The sequence below is a fragment of the Littorina saxatilis genome, linkage group LG6 (genome assembly GCF_037325665.1).
Source record: "Littorina saxatilis isolate snail1 linkage group LG6, US_GU_Lsax_2.0, whole genome shotgun sequence".
NCBI classification, from domain to species: Eukaryota; Metazoa; Mollusca; class Gastropoda; order Littorinimorpha; family Littorinidae; genus Littorina; species Littorina saxatilis.
This window is the reverse complement of record NC_090250.1, coordinates 49,472,585-49,490,869: the sequence shown is the minus strand read 5'-3', so window position 1 is coordinate 49,490,869 and position 18,285 is coordinate 49,472,585. Positions and strand designations below refer to the sequence as shown.

Here is an 18,285-nt window from a genome sequence, read left to right as displayed (position 1 = left end):
TTGCCGTTTTACATACACTATTAAGTTCTTACAGTGGGATAACATTTTGCCAGTTTTGGCTCTTGCTGATCACAGCGACATAACTACCCCTCCCTAGAGTGGAAAAGAGACATTTTTGGGAAATAAATGTCGGATTTTCAGCAGTCTGGTAGAGTAAGACTAAGAGCCCCTTTTCCTTGGACAAGCTTTTCAAAACGAGGCGGAGCATGTACCACGCTTCCGATAGGCTTAACCTCTTCCCTGCCTGTAAGATGTCCTACGTAAAGTGCATCCCCAGTGCCTATGGGACGTCCACTGACGTCCTCCCTTTATTCTAACTTTTTCTGCATCCGTATCTGGATCAAAAGTATTAAACTATCTTTAAACGGTTAGCGGAAACTGTTGGGATGGTTATATTTAGAAGGAACTGCGTGGTACGTCATAGGGAAAGCCATTTTATCCGTTTGCTGATTTGATGCTGGCTGCTCAGAGGAGTTTCCCATGGCGTCGCACGCTTCGCCACAGCAGCCATGTGGTTCTACAGACAACGTACACCACTTTGCAAGCTCTGCAGCTGATTATGGAAGATGAGGGAACTAGTTCTGATATTAATTTGCAGTCAGATGATTCTTTAGAGCACGAGGATGATTGTGACAGCGAGTACGATGTTGATATGCAGCAGTTACTCGAGCGACTTCAGGAACCTGACGCTGTGCAGTCTGACTCACAGGTAGAAAATGCAGAACCAACAGACAGGTAACCAATAAAACAATACTATTCACAGTAGATGCAGTTTGAATCCAGATTCAAAATCCTCGTTCATTTTCCTAAAAAAAACATAAGTTATAACATGTACTTAGCTAACTTAAAAGTTTGGGTGCTAGAATTTTTTTTAAATTATTACCGTTCCAACCTCAAAATCTCCTGGCACTGGGGTATGCACTAAATTAATGGTAATCTTGAACTTTAGCGTGTTAAATTCATAGCTCACAATTCAGAGGCATTAACTTGATTAAGTCTCCAAATTTGCAGAACCTGCATTTGTAATCATAACAAGTCATTTTAGATCCCTTTGAAATTACGGAATGAACTCCGATGAACTGTACGAATGCATTTCTGTTACAATTACATGGGTCAAAGAAAGAATTATCCGTATGATCGGACAAGGGAGACAACTCTTTCGTGTAAATGAGGTCCCGTGGTTCAGATTGACAACGTACGCCATGATTATGGGTGCATTTTTGTCGATTGAACAACCAAATTAATTATGTTTAGGTTTGGAGCTCAATCCGTCAATTAATTTCACGACAAATGTTCTTTCATCTTTGGCTTGCTTACATGGACTTGTATCAAAAATAAGTCAAGAATGTCACTGGATTCTGAGCTATGAATTTAACACGCTAAAGTTCAAGATTACCAAAATTAATTGTTTACAGTAATCTTGAACTTTAGCGTGTTAAATTCATAGCTCATAATTCTTCTTCTTTCTTCAGACTGCCGCCTTCATCAAAGTGAAGATTCTGCAGACTTGGAGAGAGTTGCGAAGATGATTTGCAGCTGGTGTTATCAGAACTGCCCGGAGGTTCAGTGATAGCTAGTGGGGGTAGAAATAGAAGAGGGAGGTGGGGAGGATCAGGGGGGAGGATCAGGGGCGGGGTGAGGGGGGGTGGGGAGGGGTGTCTAGATCCGGGATTTGAAGGCTTCCAGAGAGGGGCTGAGCGACCTCACCCGGGAGCGCGTTCCAGTCCACGATGGTGCGTGGAAAGGACTTCAGAGGCATTTAAGTCTCCAAATTTGTAGAACCTGCACTTGTAATCATAACAAGTCATTTTAGATCCCTTTGAAGTTACGGAATGAACTCCGATGAACTGTACGAATGCATTTCGTTTACATGGGTCAAAGAAGGAATTATCCGTGTGAGAGGACAAGGTCAAGGGAGACAACTCTTTCGTGTAAATGATGTCCCATGGTTGACAACGTACGCAATTTTCGGTGCATTTTCGTCGATGGAACAACCAAATTAATTAATTATGCTTAAGTTTGGAGCTCAATCCGTCAATTAATTTCACGACAAATGTTCTTTGGCTTGCTTACATGGACTTGTATCAAAAATAAGTCAAGAATGTCACTGGATTCTGAGCTATGAATTTAACACGCTAAAGTTCAAGATTACCTTGTTTACTGGCAGCGAAAGGGTTAATTAATCAGGCATCGGGAACTCTGTGAACTGAAACTAAGAAGGGGTACCAACTACCGTGCACTGCATAATAATTTTAACATACACATCAGAGTTATAGTTGTTTGTCCGGATCGGGGGTAAATCGATCAGAAGCGCAGTACATGCTCCTCCTCGTTTTCAAGTAAAATGGGCTCTTACTCCACCAGACCCCAGAAAATCCTGATACATTTCCAAACATCGAACTTGAAGACATCCCGCTCGAGCATTCCATCGTATGGAATACGTGAATTTTGCATGCCATGAGACGATTTTCTGTTTGTTCTTGTTGTTTGAGTGAGTGTGTGTTTGCGTTGTTATTTTTAAACCTAAATGTTGTTTGAATAGCCTGCAGGAAGGCCGGTCAAAACGTCAAGCATAATTCAGACTCGGAGCGCAAAATATCTCCTTCCCAGAACACGTGGGTACCCGGCGAATGAACATATGGGCCACAAAGCCAATACTAAGGAATCGTGCGCTACACAAGACATTTTAGTCACACAAATTGACTTTTAAATACCAAGAAGAGCTCATCTATCTTCATTCCTTCTCACCGAATAGACAGCAGTCGTGTTTCACAATTTCGCTGTCAGTGTCACACTTGGCGGAAATGGCAGCTACCAATGTCGCAACGTGCAGCGCTGTAGCGCCCTCTACTGGCTTAGTTATAGTCGCTGCCAGGGAAACAACTCTGAATAATGAGCTAAGCTCAGTGTACCAGGTGCGCACTGGGAGACGGGTGAAAATGTCAAATAACTGCACACTACCGGATGAAAAGTACTTCAACTTTGCCAGACTCGGCATTATGTACACACACACACACACACACACACACATACACACACACACACACACACACACACACACACAATTACACAATCACACACACACACACACATGTACATACAGGCTTTGTTTCAGAATCACACAGACACACAGAAGGACAGACACAGACACACTCACGCACACACTCAAACACACATACAGACACACCGACACACATCAACACAGACAGACATACACATTCATACATACACTGACACGTGCACAGTACAAACAATTGATCCAGAATCACAGAGACAGACACACATACACACACACGCACACACATACACACACAGTCATCCACACACACACACACACACACACGTGACGTATACACACACACATACCGTACACACACACACAAACAAACACACACGCGCACGACACACACACACACACACACACACGCGCACACACACATACACATACACACACGCACTCGCCCATAGTCATGCGCTTACAAAGTTATTTTTCAGCAGAGTGTGTTGATGGTAATACTTTTACAATGTCTCATTCTTATAGAATATAATTATAGAGTCAGTCGGCGAAGTGAGAAACTCCCGGGTGAAGCCGGGTCCAAAATGCTAGTAGGGGAAGGGCTCCTAATATGAACCCCTTTTTGTTTCATGCCGATAACTAGCTGGTTTTCTTGCTTTTGTTTGTTTGTTTAACGCCCAGCCGACCACGAAGAGCCATATCAGGGCGGTGCTGCTTTGACATATAACGTGCGCCACACACAAGACAGAAGTCGCAGCATAGGCTTCATGTCTCACCGTCACTGAGTCACATTATTCTGACACCGGACCAACCAGTCCTAGCACTAACCCCATAATGCCAGACGCCAGGCGGAGCAGCCACTAGATTGCCAATTTTAAAGTCTTAGGTATGACCCGGCCGGGGTTCGAACCCACGACCTCCCGATCACGGGGCGGACGCCTTACCACTAGGCCAACCGTGCCGGTGGTGGTTTTCTTGCGAAGAAGTTTCATTTTGTGTTTGTTAAGTCCTTCTCTCTTAGGTTAACCGTTAGGCCTAGTGCAAAAATACAGAAAAATTCGCAAATGGCCCATATTTGGAGCCTGGGCGCCCAATACGGACCAGTGAAGAGGCCTTCACGAATCACTGTTAAAAGCCCCCTATACTTCAAAATAACATGATACATTTTAGTGTGCAAGTCAGACTAATAAAATATGCTTTAAATTTATCTGTTTCGGGTTGATGAGAACATTATTTGAAGCACATCAGGAAACTAAAGAAACTTATCAAAACAGAGTGAAAATAAGTGAAATTATCAACTACCACGAAAAGAAGACTATCAGATATATTTTTTTGAAATTTTGAGGGCTAGTTATAGGTTATTTTCAGCAAGCTTCTTAATGAATTAATGAAAATAGCCTTTAGCTTTTATTTTCTTTGATTTGTTGAAGGTGGTCCATATTAGGGGACACACACATACTTTGACATTTTGCTATCATTTTTTGTTTGCAGTATAAACTCGGGGTCAACACTGCTAAAATGCAACAAATACGGTCTTAGCTGTGATTTATAGCAATTTTTGTGTGATAACATCTTTGGCTGTGGACAGAAACGGGTCCGTTTTAGGCGTCAAATTTAGAGGGAACGCTGCCAAAAGTGAAATAAAAAGGAAAAGCCAAACGGTTTTGAGGTTTGTGTTTTTGCAACTGTTTTAACATGTGCAAGTTATCCAGAGAGGGTGAATACAGCGAATAAAATTGTTTTAAACGCTCTAACGCCGTTAGTTTGTCAGAACAGGAGGTGGTCCGCATATTAGGAGCCGGTCCATATTAGGAGCCCCTCCCCGGCTATATATCCTAAATAAATTATGCAGACCCAATAAAACAAATTGTCATCATTTTCACGAGTTTTCATTCACAAGCACCTGGGAAATAAATCTCATGTTCCCCGGGGAATAAATCCCCGGTTACCATAGTTGCAGGAAGCCCTATTACATGGATAATCAAAAGCAAACCCAATAGAAACGCTCGAGGATTCTTCTGCTCTTTTCATTGGCGTTTCCCCAGACCTAAACAGACGACACTGCTTCGCCAAGTTCCAAATACGAACTGGCAAATGTAAACAAAAAACAAAACTACCTCATCAAAGGTCATACATTTATGCTTTATCGCAAACAAATGAAACCTATCGATATGTTTTATCTTCTCACAATGTCATGGAGTGGGTGTATCTCTTTGGAGAAACACTAACGTCAAGTTTTAAGTCAAACCAATTGACCCCTGACACACACATTTTGACCCGTGCACAAGACGTTGTATCGATAAACTAAGCGCAAATAAAAAAATAATGATAAAAAAGCAAAGAACATAGCAACAAGAAATGAAGACATCTGACAAAGCCGAGCAAGCAGAATGACAAGTCTAATGAAAAACAGAGAGGCAATGAGAAACAAGATCGCGATTATCTTTCCTTCGCGGCACGACGCAAATCGTTTGTGTCCTTTGACCCAATTCGTGCAGTGCTGCACGATGCAAATCTTCTGTGACCTTTGACTCAACGTAGCTTCAATATTCGATTACTAATATTTACCACTGAAAACCGAGGGGTGGAATACCGAGAGGGGCAGGGTGGTAGGGCGATGGTGAAATGTAATGAAGAGACACGTGTAGCAATAAGAGAAAACCGATTCTGCAATAACACAAACACGAACAAAAAACCCAACACTGACCTATATGAATATTTAATCAATAATATGATCGTCTGCGTTGCAGGTGTGCAAGTGAAGGGTTGGGGGGGGGGGGGGTAACTTGATCATTAATTTGTGTGTGTCAGTGTTTGTGTTCATGGACTGATTGTGAGGGAGGGGGGGGTGGGGTGGGGTGTGTTTCAGGTTTTGGTGTGGGTATGGAACGAGCAAAACAATACCCACACCACAAAATCTTGGAGGCAAAAAACACTCGCCGTCGCATCATTTTGTCCGCACAATATTATATGCACCAACAACCGGAAAGAAAGGTGACAATGGAAAAAGACTCATCTTTGCTTCCTGCGATTCCTTGCCCCCGACTCGAACGTCGCACGATAATCACCACATAACAGATCTGTTGTGAGATGGTCAACGCTGACTGTGCAAGCAAATCACCTCGTTTGAAATACGACAATCCCATCGCTCGAATGCAACATGTGGGCACTATCGTCTCAAAGGCGCTTACTGTTGGTTTCACACACCACTCTGTAGTCGGAACCTACAGAACTTCGCATCCTCAAACCTGACATACTTGTCTCAACATTATAAACTCAAATCACACACAGTAAGTTGCTTTCGCACGCCAGCTTTGAACAACGTGCTGGGGCCCCGAACATGCATTATAATAACAGAACTCGCGTGTCAAACCATGGCTCCCTGTGTTGATTTTTCACTTTATGTTGAACCACCAAAATGATGACAAAAACGATGTTTGATGGTTTGTTGCCAGACTAGCTTTTTTGTCGGTCCTCGGGGGGCATATCGACTTTTGTTTCATATTTATTGACCGCGGCCTTCGGCCTTGGTCAATAAATATGAAACAAAAGACGATATGCTCCCCCTCGGACCGACAAAAAAGCTGGTCTGTCAACACCCCATCAAACATCTTATAATGTTGAACAAATATTGATGGGACGACTTTTGGGCTTCACGGCCTAAGCAATTTGTTCCCACAAACTAAACTAAACTAAACTAAACATGTTTTGTTTACATGTAAGATCGGAAGGTTCCGATAAAAAGGTCCCATAGAGGAATAAGCTATACCAGTCTAGGGTTGCTTGATCACGTGATCATGTCAACCAATAGACGAATTGCCGGTTCCGGGACTTACATGACCCGAAGAGCGGCCCTCTTCGTATGCGCGCGCATCCTATTTTCCGCGGATTTTCTGCTGCGAGCACATTCGATGCCGGCTGCCGTCAGGCTTGAAGCTGAGAAGAGAAAATGAATTGGCTGTGTCTTAGCGTCGGGCGCGTTGTTGAACTTTTTTCATGCCAGTAGATTTGTGCCGAAGTGCAAAAGCAAACTATGGCATTTCATTGTGCGATTGCTCAATGCAGTAATGGGGCCCGGCGTTTGAAAAAGTGGAAGGCTGCAACGTGCGCTGCTCATCACATTTTAAACACCGAGTGTGACTGTCCTGCACCTTTCAGGTACTTGAACTTCTAACATTTTTTTTTTTACTTTCGTTTATAACTAAAGTTTTGTCTCAACTCAGATTTCATCACAGCATTGGTCATTTAATTTTTTTTTTTTTAAGTTTGTTTCTTTTTCTTAAAATCATAGCCATAGGTTATGAACGAAGAACCCAAGTTTCATGTTCTGGTACATACTGCTGATACTGACTTCTTTGAAACTATATTTACAGCCCAGTCATTGTAATAACGCTGTTGAATTTTTGAAACACAGAAAATACTTTTTAGTATTGAAAATGAATAAATAAATAATCACTTAGTTTTGAACTGAAATAGATGATCATATGTCAGTTGTCATAAGTGTGTCAAGGAGAACAGAAAAACTGCTGATTAAACATGTGTTTTGCTTTGTCTTTTATCCCATTTTATATTCATTAACGGTATTTTTTATTCCTCCTTTTTATGTTCCAGCCTATGGAAAATTCCAACTCGCAAGAAAGACCCTGCACATCGTGACAAGTGGAAGATTCTTATCAACAGAATCAATCCAACAACTAACAAGCTACTTTCCCCATCCAGAGACCAGAAGGTCTGCTCAAGACATTTCAAGGATGGGCAGCCAACAGATGAGAACCCCTACCCAACAGAACATCTTGGATTTCCTGATTTTCCCAAAAAGGTCAGTCACAATCTATCGTCAGTTTGTGTACATGAACCAGATATATGTATATATATGTGATTCCAGCCTTGTAAGTACAGGAAAACCGGCAGATACATTTTTTGTTATTACTTTTTTCTAGTGTTTATCCATTTTAATATTGTATTTTTTTTATTTATTTTTTTTTATTTTATTTATTTATTTTTTATTATTATTATTATTATTTTTTTTTTTTTTTTTTTGGGGGGGGGGGTTGTATGCTTCTTATGTGCTTGGTTTTGTGACTTTTTTGGTGTGGGGGGGAAGGGGGTGTGTTGATGGTGGTCAGATAAATCTTCTCTGTGTAAACTGTAAAATGATTTCTTGATACTAATGATAGCCATGAATAAGTCTTCTGTATTAAAGTTTAAACTCAGTTTAAATTAAACAAGAAATTTCTGTTTATGAATGTGTCTGAACCTTGGGTTTATGTTCAACCACTGTTCTTTATCTGAGATTGGTTACAATCCATGACCTGAGTAATTCAGTGCTGTATTTTGCTGTTTTGTATGTTTCACAGGTTTCCAGAGTGCTGATGCATGAGTTCACACCTTTGCCTAAACGATCCAGACGTGGAGGGCTGACAAACACGATTGAAAGAGTCCTGGTCCCGCCTGACATACCAGAGCCACAACATGTAGAGGACCCAGTCATCGAGATCCAGACTACTCAGGCAAGATCCCCCAGCGTCAACGGTTTACTGCTGACTGTCTTCGTGCTTCTGTCTGTGACAAACATGCTTTTTAAGCAAGTCCAGCGACTAGCGAAAGACATCATTGCTCTTCATTTGCAGTGTTCTCAACTGAGGAAGGAGTTGGAGAACCTCCGCAGGGTTTTGGCTCAGGGAACCCATGTGCAAGTGAGCACCCCCACACCTTTGCCGCCCTTACCAAAGCCTGAAGCTAAGGCTGAAAATGTTCCGAAGTTGAAAGTTGGTCTGAAGCAGAAAAAAAGGCCACCAAATATTTTTCGAAATGTACTGACACCGGAGAATGTGAAATACTACACTGGCTTGAAGAGCAAAACTCTAGTTCGGCTTATCCATGACTGCGTCAAAGAGTATGTGGTGAGAAGGTGGAAGGGTCAAGCAAGTGAGAAGAAAAAGCGCGTTTTCCGCAAGCCTCCCTCAAAGTTTGGTCCAAAACGATTCCTGAGAGGCATCGATGAGCTGGTGTTGGTTCTCATGAGGCTTCGGCTAGGCCTTGATTTTCAAGACTTGGCGGACCGGTTTGCCGTATCAAGGAGTCATGCATCGAGGCTGTACACATCGTGGATGAAGGCATTGTCAGCAGTGCTGTGCCACATGATTCAGATCCCTGATTTGGAGACTGTGCTGGCAACAAAACCAGCACGCTACAGGGGAAGGGACCTGACAAATCTGGTGGCAATCGTAGACTGCACGGAGCTGTTCATCGAGACACCCCAGGATCTGGCTACTCAGGCTGCAACGTGGAGTGACTATAAGCACCACAACACGCTGAAGATCCTTGTGGGTGTGTGCCCAAACAGTTACATTTGCTATGTGTCTGCAGTATACGAGGGGCGGATTTCGGACACAGAGCTGACAAAGGACTCTGGTTTCCTTGAAAAACTACCTCCCCATACATCTTTGATGGCCGACAAGGGGTTCAGCATTGCAGCTGAATGTGCACAGTTATCCCTTGGAGTGATCATTCCACCAGGACGACGGGGCCAATCACAGATGTCAACAGCTGCAGTGCAAAAGACCAAGAAAGTTGCCAATCTGAGGATCCTGGTGGAACAGGTGATAAGACGCCTGAAGTGCTTCAAGTTCTTGAAGAACGAAATCAGCTTGGCTGGTGCTGATCTGGTGGATGAGGCTGTGATTGTGTGCGCTGCATTGTGCAATTTGCAGGGACCTATCTATCTGCAGTAGATTGTAGAAAGGAGCTGTGGGAATATTGCGGAAGATAATCTTTGATACACGCTCTTGATACTATGTGTACATATTTTGGATTTTTTAAACGCCAACTCTGGACGGTGCTTTGTGTGTGCATGTCTTGCACTTCTTACGTGAACTATGGATGATGCTGTGTATATAACTTGGATTTTTATGTGCATGGTGCTGTGTGCGCAAGTTGGAATTTTTTTTTATATATACATGTGAACTATGGATGGTGCTATGTGTGTACGTAACTTCAGGCTTCTTGCATGAACTGTTGATGGTGTTGTGTTTGATACTTTATCAGGCTGCCAAAAAAAAAAAAAAAAAAAAATTCTCAGAAGGATTAGAAGTGCCAAATATTTCAGAATATTGCGGAAGATAATCTTTGATGCACGCTCTTGATACTACTGGGTAAGGAGAGTGAGCTCTGAACTCGGTTGATATTGTGGATTCATTTCTTGATTTCATTTTATTTCTGGACTCAGGAGTCTTGGTATTATGGATTTCTTGTCTTTCTTAGTTTCCTTACCACCCAAGACTGCAGATGATTTTTTTGTTGTTGCTATGAGGACTTCAGATGTGTGTGTGTGTAATTACATTTAATTTGTGTGTGAAGTCTGAATTCTTAGACAAGGATTTGTGTTACTTTTTTTTTCTTTTTGTACCTGTGTTCGGGGTGATGCTGTGTGTAGTCAATTTGTATTCTTTATTGCTGTGTCAATGATCTGATTTTGTTTTACATAGACTCTAGTTAGATGGTGCTTTGTGTACAAACAATGTATGTTTTATAGTCATTATACGTAAAGACTAGATCAGTGGATGGGGCTGTGTGTACTTTTTTTTTTTTTTACATAAAGACTGGATGATTCTGTGTTTGTATACATGTTTTTTTATGTGAACACAAGATGGTTCTGTGTGTACATAATTTGGATTTTTTAAACGCCAACTCTTGACGGTGCTGTGTGTGTGTGGATATCTTGCATTTTTTATGTGAACTATGGATGGTGCTGTGTATATAACTTGGATTTTTTATGTGCATGGAGCTGTGTGCACAAGCTGTATTTTTTTTATATGTTAACTATGGATGGTGCTATCTGTGCACATAACTTCCGGCTTCTTGCATGAAGGACTGATGGTGTCGTGTTTGATATTCTTATGCTGCAAAATTTTGTTTTTTCTCAGAAGGATATGTTCAGTTATTTTCATGAATTTGCACTCACTCCTGCGAACATCTGTTTACGAGTAATAAATAGTCATTAGATGTGCCAAATATTTCAGTGAATGAAACCTGTACTTCTGAGTGCACTTCTGCCTGGTTTACTTTCAAGAGTGTCTGTCTTTATATGATCATAGCCATTTGCCAAGATACACGTTTGCTTGAATCGTCTGGTGTAAGAAGCGTTTTTCTTTGAAATTATGCCAACTTTGATTTTTGTGTGTGTGTAAATATTTGGGTGTTCTGCATGTCTTGTAATGTCAGACACAGTGTGATGGTGCCCTTTTAACTTGCATGTTGCACTGATGGTTTCAATAAATGTCTTGATTCATTACCACCGTCTTCTGATCTGATAAACTGATGTGCTGAACAAGGTAATTGATGAAAAAGTGTGTGGTATACGGTTGCTACTGCTGTGTTGCTGAGCCGTTTACTGTAAGGGTGGTCTTTTGATGAGATGATGAAAGTTTTGTCATAAGATGACCCTGACAGTAAAAGGCTCAGAAACGCAGAAGTGTCATAAACCAAACAGTAATAGTGCAGGTTTTCGGCTGTATAATGCTATTTCTACTTTCAGTTCCTCCATGCACACACACACACAGTTCATTCACACAATTCAATACATGAACAAAATCAAAAGTTTGCAATCCCTTGTTATTAAATACCTCAGTCACCTAGTATGAATGACACATCAAATGAAGTCACTAAATGGAAAAAAGTGAAAATGTTAAACACAAACAAAAACAAAAGCTCTCTGAATGATTATTTGATGACCCCAAAAAGGAGCACTTGAGACATAAATATGTATGAATTGTATGTTAAAGGCCCAATACCTGCCACAAAGCTGTCTCAAATCGGCACAAAATTTACGAAATAAGACTCAGGAGGTCAAATAACGTGTGGAAAAGAAAAAATTAACTAAAAAACTAAAAATAGGCAGATCTAAGTGTTTTGACGGTTAGCGTTACACAGTAAGAACAAAGAAGGGTGATTTGTGCATTTGAGATTGCGGTCGTCAATCATCCTCTTTGACTGTTTACCATAGTTACGGGGCATATTTGAGTAAAACGTTCTCCTAGTTTTAGGTGTGTCTTAGGGTACAGTTCATACTCCACATTATTTTGGAGGCTGAACTCGTAAAAAAATTCAGTAGGTTTCCTTCATTATATTTAACAATTTCTGCCCCTTGCACCCCACTACCCACCCACCACAAAGTGATTGATCCCATTACGTGACTCCCTAGCGACTATAATCTGTACAGCATACAAACACAAAAGTCACAAAGTAACCATAAAAAATGCTTATCCTGAAATTAAACAAAACCTAAAATCATACGACTATAAATCTGGAGATTTCATTCAGTCGAAGAGGTAATACCAACAAATCTGAAAAGTTTTCAATCCATTTAGTCAATAGCACTAGTTATCATTCAGAGAACATATTTCTTCAGATAAACAATAAAAAGAAATATCAAACTGTATCAGTACATTTCAGGCAATCCCAACAGTCCTCATCCCCTGGTTCAGAGCCCTGAACAAAACCGACACACTGCAGGTGGTACCACTCTGGGCAGGAGTCACACTTGACTGAAAAGTCACAGAAGGCTTCCGGTTCTTCAGAAATGTCCTTAAAGCAGACCCCACAACGGTAGACTTTCAAGACAGTGTCCTTTTTGGACACTTTGGTGTTCTTTCTAGTTGCTCGCTTGCGTTTCAGGGGTGGGATGTTTGGCAGGAGAAGAGGTGGGGAGCTGGGACGTTGCGAATCATGGTCTGAGCTTGACTGTTCCTGTTCCATTTGACCAGAGCTGCATGACGCGGTGCCAGGACAGTTTCCGGGGCGACTTTGTTGAAGAAGTGCAGGTGCCACCCGGCTCTCCCAGAACCACGTCAAATTTGGAAGCATCTTCTGCCAGAAAGCTTCGTCAAATGGAACAGGAACAATCAAACTCCCATGCTCTGTGAAAATGAAAAGATCACAACATGGTCGGTTGGTCAGGGCCATCTGCCCTTGAATTTGTCCATAGTATGTATGGGTCTTTTTCAGGGAGATTTTTCCATCAATCTCCTCCAAGTATGGAACGTTCTGTACAGTTGGCACTTGGTGTTTGATTGTCTCAGGACACTTCACCTCACAGAGCCCCTCACCACAGCAATCACATGTGGTGAGAAGGTCAGGGCTTGAGGCGAGGAATGGGAAATCATGGGAGATTACCAAACCACTGTCACGTGCAGACCATTTCTTGTGTTTTTTGCTGACCTGCTGCATGTAGCTGCGTTTTGCTGCAGGTTCAAGTGACAGGCCATGCTTCATTGCCACAGTTAGTGGTGCGGCTCCTCTCCCTAAAACCTTATCCTCCAGCCAGGTTGACTGTTCATGTCTGCCACTGCCAGTCTGCTTTTTTGCTGTCTCTGTCTTTGTGTGGACATTATAGAACACAGAGGATGTGATGCGGCCTTGTCGCTGTCTCTGCCATTCAGCGCAATCCCCCTGGCTTCTTGTCGCCTCCTCCACCGCCGCTAGCACTTCTGGTGTTGCTGACATAGCTGCCTTCAGTTCTTCTTTTGTAGCACAAGCCCCGGCAAGATCAGCTATGGGCTGAGGCAGAGTCGGCCTGTCTGGTTGTGCTGGTTTCTGTTTCAGTCTAGTCAGTATGAAGACACTGTCACTCGCCTCCTCCTGAAACAAAGTCTGTAGTTTCTGAGCCATTGCAGTTGTGTTGGACAGAATCTCATTGTGTTCAGGTGAGAACGGCTGAAATTTCTTCCGTTCAAGCCTGGCCTTCTCCTTGTACCCCCGTGGCGTTTTCTGTCCATAGACGTCAGAGGCCACGTGGGTGTCCCGCCATCTGCGGGGTTTTCGAGCCACAGGCCCACTTGGCGTCACCCAGCTGCAGAGACTTTCAGTTGACCGCAGGTCTGTGGCACCACATTTCACTGCAGCCTCCACACGGAACAAGAGGCCTGCAATGTGGTTACAGGACCCCAACACCCCTGCAGGACAGGTGCAGTGTGCAGTCTTGATCTCGCCTCCTGCAGAATCCCCACATTTCTTGGATGCCATCACCCAGACTCTGTAGGGTTTGTTCCGGATGCTCATCGAAGGGTAGACAGCAGCCTTCAAAATGCAGCATGGTGCTGACTGCCTCACTGGGTGGTACAGTATCTCGCGTACCCACTCACACCTGAAGTAGCGATAGGCCTTGCCTTCTTTATAATTGTTCAGCAGTCTGTGAACCAAGTCCGTCTTGCTTGCTGCAGTCTTCTTCAGGTAGTCACTAATGTCACTTATATAAATACTGGGCCAAGAAAACCGACCAGTTTCTTCCGTCAGCCACCCATCCTCAAAAGTAGCAGGATCAGGATACACGTCCCCGTCAACAGCCAGCTTCCTCTTGTACTCATCAAGAAGCCGCCTCTCTCTCTCCTCAGCTTCATCGTCGATAGGGGTGTCCGACTCGAAAGCAGCCCAACTCCTAAAACAGAAAAATATGACCCATGTATTTCTTGGTTTAAGCTAAGTCTTACAATTTTTTATTTTTTTTAACATCTACTGATCTAGTCTTCTTGACGTTTGAGTTTGCACTAAAGATGAAACACAACTTCTGGTTACCTTCACCACTCTATTTTAAAACCTCTCTGACTGAAAAGGTATGTAAATTATAATCAAATTTAATGAGTTGATGATAGTGATCTTTAATAAAAAAGTATACCCCCCACACTCCCCTACACCCAACACACACACACTCACTGAGACATACTTTCAGTCTCAGTACTGACTGATGTCATGAAGTAAACTGGCACACTGGAAAAAAATAAAATAAATAAGAAAATAAGGTCACATCACCGTGCAAAAATCATTAACTGTTTGTAAGTTTCAAATCTGATTTGCTGAAAGAGAAAAAAAAAAACAGGCAACAACAACAACTTGAAGTAACTGAACTTGCTGCTCGTCAGCACAGCTCCGGGCCCCTGCAAAACTACGTTGTAGCATGACATCAACTTCGAAGGACACACAAACGTTTAAATTTTAACTCACCGTGCAACAAGTTGTTCAAAATCGCCCTCCACGCTTAGCTTCCTGACACTCAGGAAGTATTTAAGGGCATCAAGGCTCCAAAGCCGTAGTTTTTGCAGGGAAAAATCGCTCAGGTCCATGGTACTCTCAGATCGCAGTGAAAATGACCGGTGCTCGCAGGTTGCGTGGGGTGAACTGCGCATGCGCGAGTCGCGGAATAGGCAATCCGTCTATCACCTACTTAAAAAAAACAAGTCGCGTGAGGCTAGTTCCTAAGGCGAAATTACTACATTTAGTCAAGCTGTGGAACTCACAGAATGAAACTGAACGCACTGCATTTTTTTCACAATGACCGCAGTCCGCCGCTTGTGGATAACGGAGTGAAACTGACGAGCCTGTTCAGCGCGCTAGTGGTTATGCTGTGTTGCATCGCACGCTTTTCTGTACCTCTCTTCGTTTTAACTTTCTGAGCGTGTTTTTAATCCAATCATATCATATCTATATGTTTTTGGAATCAGGAACCGACAAGGAATAAGATGAAATTGTTTTTAAATCGATTTCGGAAATTTAATTTTGATCATAATTTTTATATTTTTAAATTTCAGAGCTTGTTTTTAATCCAAATATAACATATTTATATGTTTTTGGAATCAGGAAATGATGTAGAATAAGATGAACGTAAATTTGGATCGTTTTATGTAAAAAAAAATTATTACAGTTTTCAGATTTTTAATGACCAAAGTGATTAATTAATTTTTAAGCCACCAAGCTGAAATGCAAGAGCGAAGTCCGGCCTTCGTCGAAGATTGCTTTACCAAAATTTCAATCAAAAGCCGGATATGACGTGATCAAAAGTATTTATCGAAAAAAAGAAAAAAACATCCGGGGATATCATTCCAGGAACTCTCATGTCAAATTTCATAAAGATCGGTCCAGTAGTTTGGTCTGAATCGCTCTACACACACACACGCACAGACACACACACATACACACACACACACACACACACACACACACACACACACACACACACACACATACACCACGACCCTCGTCTCGATTCCCCCACTATGTTAAAACATTTAGTCAAAACTTTAGATGTCGTTGCTAAATGTAAAAACTGAGTTGGGCGGCCCGTTTCCCAAAATAGTATACCTGTTGTACCAGGTGTATTACACATCCTGATACATGTTCTACAGAATATCTAGGAAATGAACAGAAGTGAAAAAGCAGTTTATTCTGAGTTGCAACTGCAGTCAGTTATTGCCAGGCCCGTAATATTGCAACTGTTGTTTTGCTTGCAGCGGATTTCACCAAGCGGATTTTCAAACAGTAAACTGTGACTTATATACTTCAAGCCTATAAATATTATTAAATGTTTTAGTGGCGGCTTGTTGACAGACCAGTTTTTGTGTTGGTCCGAAGTGACCATGTCGTCTTTTGTTTCATCTTTATCGACCAAGTCTAAAAATGTACAGAGCTGCGATGATATGTGTGAGCATATTTCTTTTCTTTTAGGTGTTTTATGACTTTTCGTTGTGGATTTTGCGATTACAGAGGTAAAATGCAAATTGACCACGAGTCGCCGCGGTAATTATCAACATTGATTGTGCCTTTGAGATTCTTGACACAAGGTACCCAAAATAGAATACCAACTGTCAATGACACTTGGTATTTTTTCAAGCGGATCGCTGCCTGAGGCATGATTGAAAGCCTTCGGGGTTCGATTCTGTGCATGCACCTGGATGTGTGTGTGTGTGTGTGTTTGTTTGGGTGAGTGTGTGTGTGTGTGTGTGTGTGTGTGTGTCTGTGTATATGTGTAAGTGTGTGTGTGTTTGTGCGTCGCTGTATGTGTGTGTGTGTGTGTGTGTGTGTGTGTGTGCGTATGTGCGTTCGTCCGTCCGTGCTTTCGTCCGTGCGTGTGTGCGTTATGAACTAATTTTATTTTTACAAATCGACATAGAAGTAAGCACCAACATGATCCCTCCACTATATCTTTTATTTTTTACAGAAAGCAACCACGCTTTTGATTTTTGGTATGTGTCGAAGTGGAAGCATGCTCTTATCCCAGTTAACCACAAGCTGATTGCACCTTTAATTTCCAAGCTAAATTTTCTCGCCACGGTGACCTCAAGGACCCGTTTATTCTCTCCAGAAGGTGCTTAAAACTCTCTATTGGAACCTTCTTAGTTTAGACCGTAAAGATTCGAGCCATCAAAGCACAACGGCTAAAAAATAAAGGAAAAATAAACAAGTAAAATAAACAAGTGTGATATATCAAAAGCCTTCGACAGAGTGTGGCATAAGGGTTTGTTGCATAAACTATAATTATGCTATAGGCATAAGAGGTGTTTTATTAAAATGGTTTGAAGATTATTTGACAGGCAGGTTACAAGCCGTTGTTATCCAAGGCAGGAAATCGACATATGGACGTGTTTGTTCAGGTGTTCCCAAAGTTCTGTTCTGGGGCCCTTATTGTTCCTTGTGTACATTAACGATATTGTCATTGATATCGAATCTGTCATTAAACTTTTTGCTGATGATACCAGATTGCATTTATCTCTAAATGATGCAAACACGCGGACACAGATCTTAAATGCAGACTTAACCAAAATTGCACACTGGGCGGAAAAATGGAAAGTCAATTTCAATAATTTAAAAACAGATTTGATGACCTTTTCAAGAAATAGAATGCCCGAAACCCTTCCTCTTGTATTTGATGGAACAATTCTGAGAGAAAACCACGTTCACAAACATCTTGGTGTACTGATTCAGAGCGACTGCAAATGGGAATCAGATGTTCAGTCAAATATATCAAAAGTACGTGTTCTTCTCTCATGTTTTCGGTCCTATAAGTAACGCCTTAGCCGAAAGGCACTTGAACTTATGTATAAATCTTTTATTATTCCCCATTTTGATTTTTCTGACGTCATTTGGGACAATTGTTCTGACAGACTTAGCTACTTTATTAGAAAACTTGCATCTTGATGCCATAAGAACCATTATAGGTGCAGTTCGTGGCACGAGTCACCAAAAATTGTATGATGAATCAGGATTTACAACACTGAAGGAGAGGCGAAAAAGACACAAATTGATTTTGTATTTTAAATTACACGCGTGCCACCATACTTACTAGAACGTCTGCCTCCTCTCGTTGCTTCTGTGAACCCTTACCATAGACGAAGACCACTCGACAGACAGACTCCCCACTCTCGAACTGAACTGTATAAAAAGTCATTTTTTCTGTCTTCGACTTCCCTGTGGAATGAGCTTCCAGATACTGTAAAACAACT

The 18,285-nt window shown here is 41.9% G+C and overlaps 3 protein-coding genes across 3 annotated transcripts in view; 1 reads left to right on the top strand and 2 right to left on the bottom strand.

Moving 5' to 3' along the window:
• LOC138969446 (ATP-binding cassette sub-family E member 1-like) overlaps positions 1-2,832 on the bottom strand; it is a 42,355-nt gene extending 39,523 nt beyond the window's left edge. The window contains exon 1 of the mRNA XM_070342233.1: positions 2,749-2,832. The gene's annotated coding sequence lies outside the window, so the exon portion shown is untranslated. The remainder of the gene's footprint in view (positions 1-2,748) is intronic.
• Positions 2,833-6,965: 4,133 nt separating this feature from the next.
• On the top strand, positions 6,966-11,309 carry LOC138969445 (uncharacterized). Its single transcript, XM_070342232.1, has 3 exons — positions 6,966-7,174; positions 7,628-7,835; positions 8,374-11,309. The coding sequence occupies exons 1-3, from the start codon at positions 7,050-7,052 to the stop codon at positions 9,748-9,750; spliced, it is 1,710 nt and encodes a 569-aa protein (XP_070198333.1). The 5' UTR covers positions 6,966-7,049; the 3' UTR covers positions 9,751-11,309.
• Positions 11,310-11,611: 302 nt separating this feature from the next.
• Positions 11,612-15,217, bottom strand: LOC138969444 (uncharacterized). Its single transcript, XM_070342231.1, has 2 exons — positions 15,014-15,217; positions 11,612-14,450 (listed from the first exon to the last, which is right to left on the bottom strand). The coding sequence occupies exons 1-2, from the start codon at positions 15,193-15,195 to the stop codon at positions 12,446-12,448; spliced, it is 2,187 nt and encodes a 728-aa protein (XP_070198332.1). The 5' UTR covers positions 15,196-15,217; the 3' UTR covers positions 11,612-12,445.
• Between the last annotated feature and the right edge of the window lie 3,068 nt (positions 15,218-18,285).

What these genes read in the sequence shown, in the direction of transcription:
- LOC138969444 (XM_070342231.1), bottom strand. Translation starts at nt 15,195, where the DNA reads ATGCGCAGTTCACCCCACGCAACCTGCGAGCACCGGTCATTTTCACTG. An exon ending in TTTGAACAACTTGTTGCACG is followed by an intron (nt 14,451 to 15,013) that starts GTGAGTTAAAAT and finishes TTTCTGTTTTAG; the next exon opens with GAGTTGGGCTGCTTTCGAGT.
- LOC138969445 (XM_070342232.1), top strand. Translation starts at nt 7,050, where the DNA reads ATGGCATTTCATTGTGCGATTGCTCAATGCAGTAATGGGGCCCGGCGT. An exon ending in GACTGTCCTGCACCTTTCAG is followed by an intron (nt 7,175 to 7,627) that starts GTACTTGAACTT and finishes TTTATGTTCCAG; the next exon opens with CCTATGGAAAATTCCAACTC. An exon ending in TTCCTGATTTTCCCAAAAAG is followed by an intron (nt 7,836 to 8,373) that starts GTCAGTCACAAT and finishes TATGTTTCACAG; the next exon opens with GTTTCCAGAGTGCTGATGCA.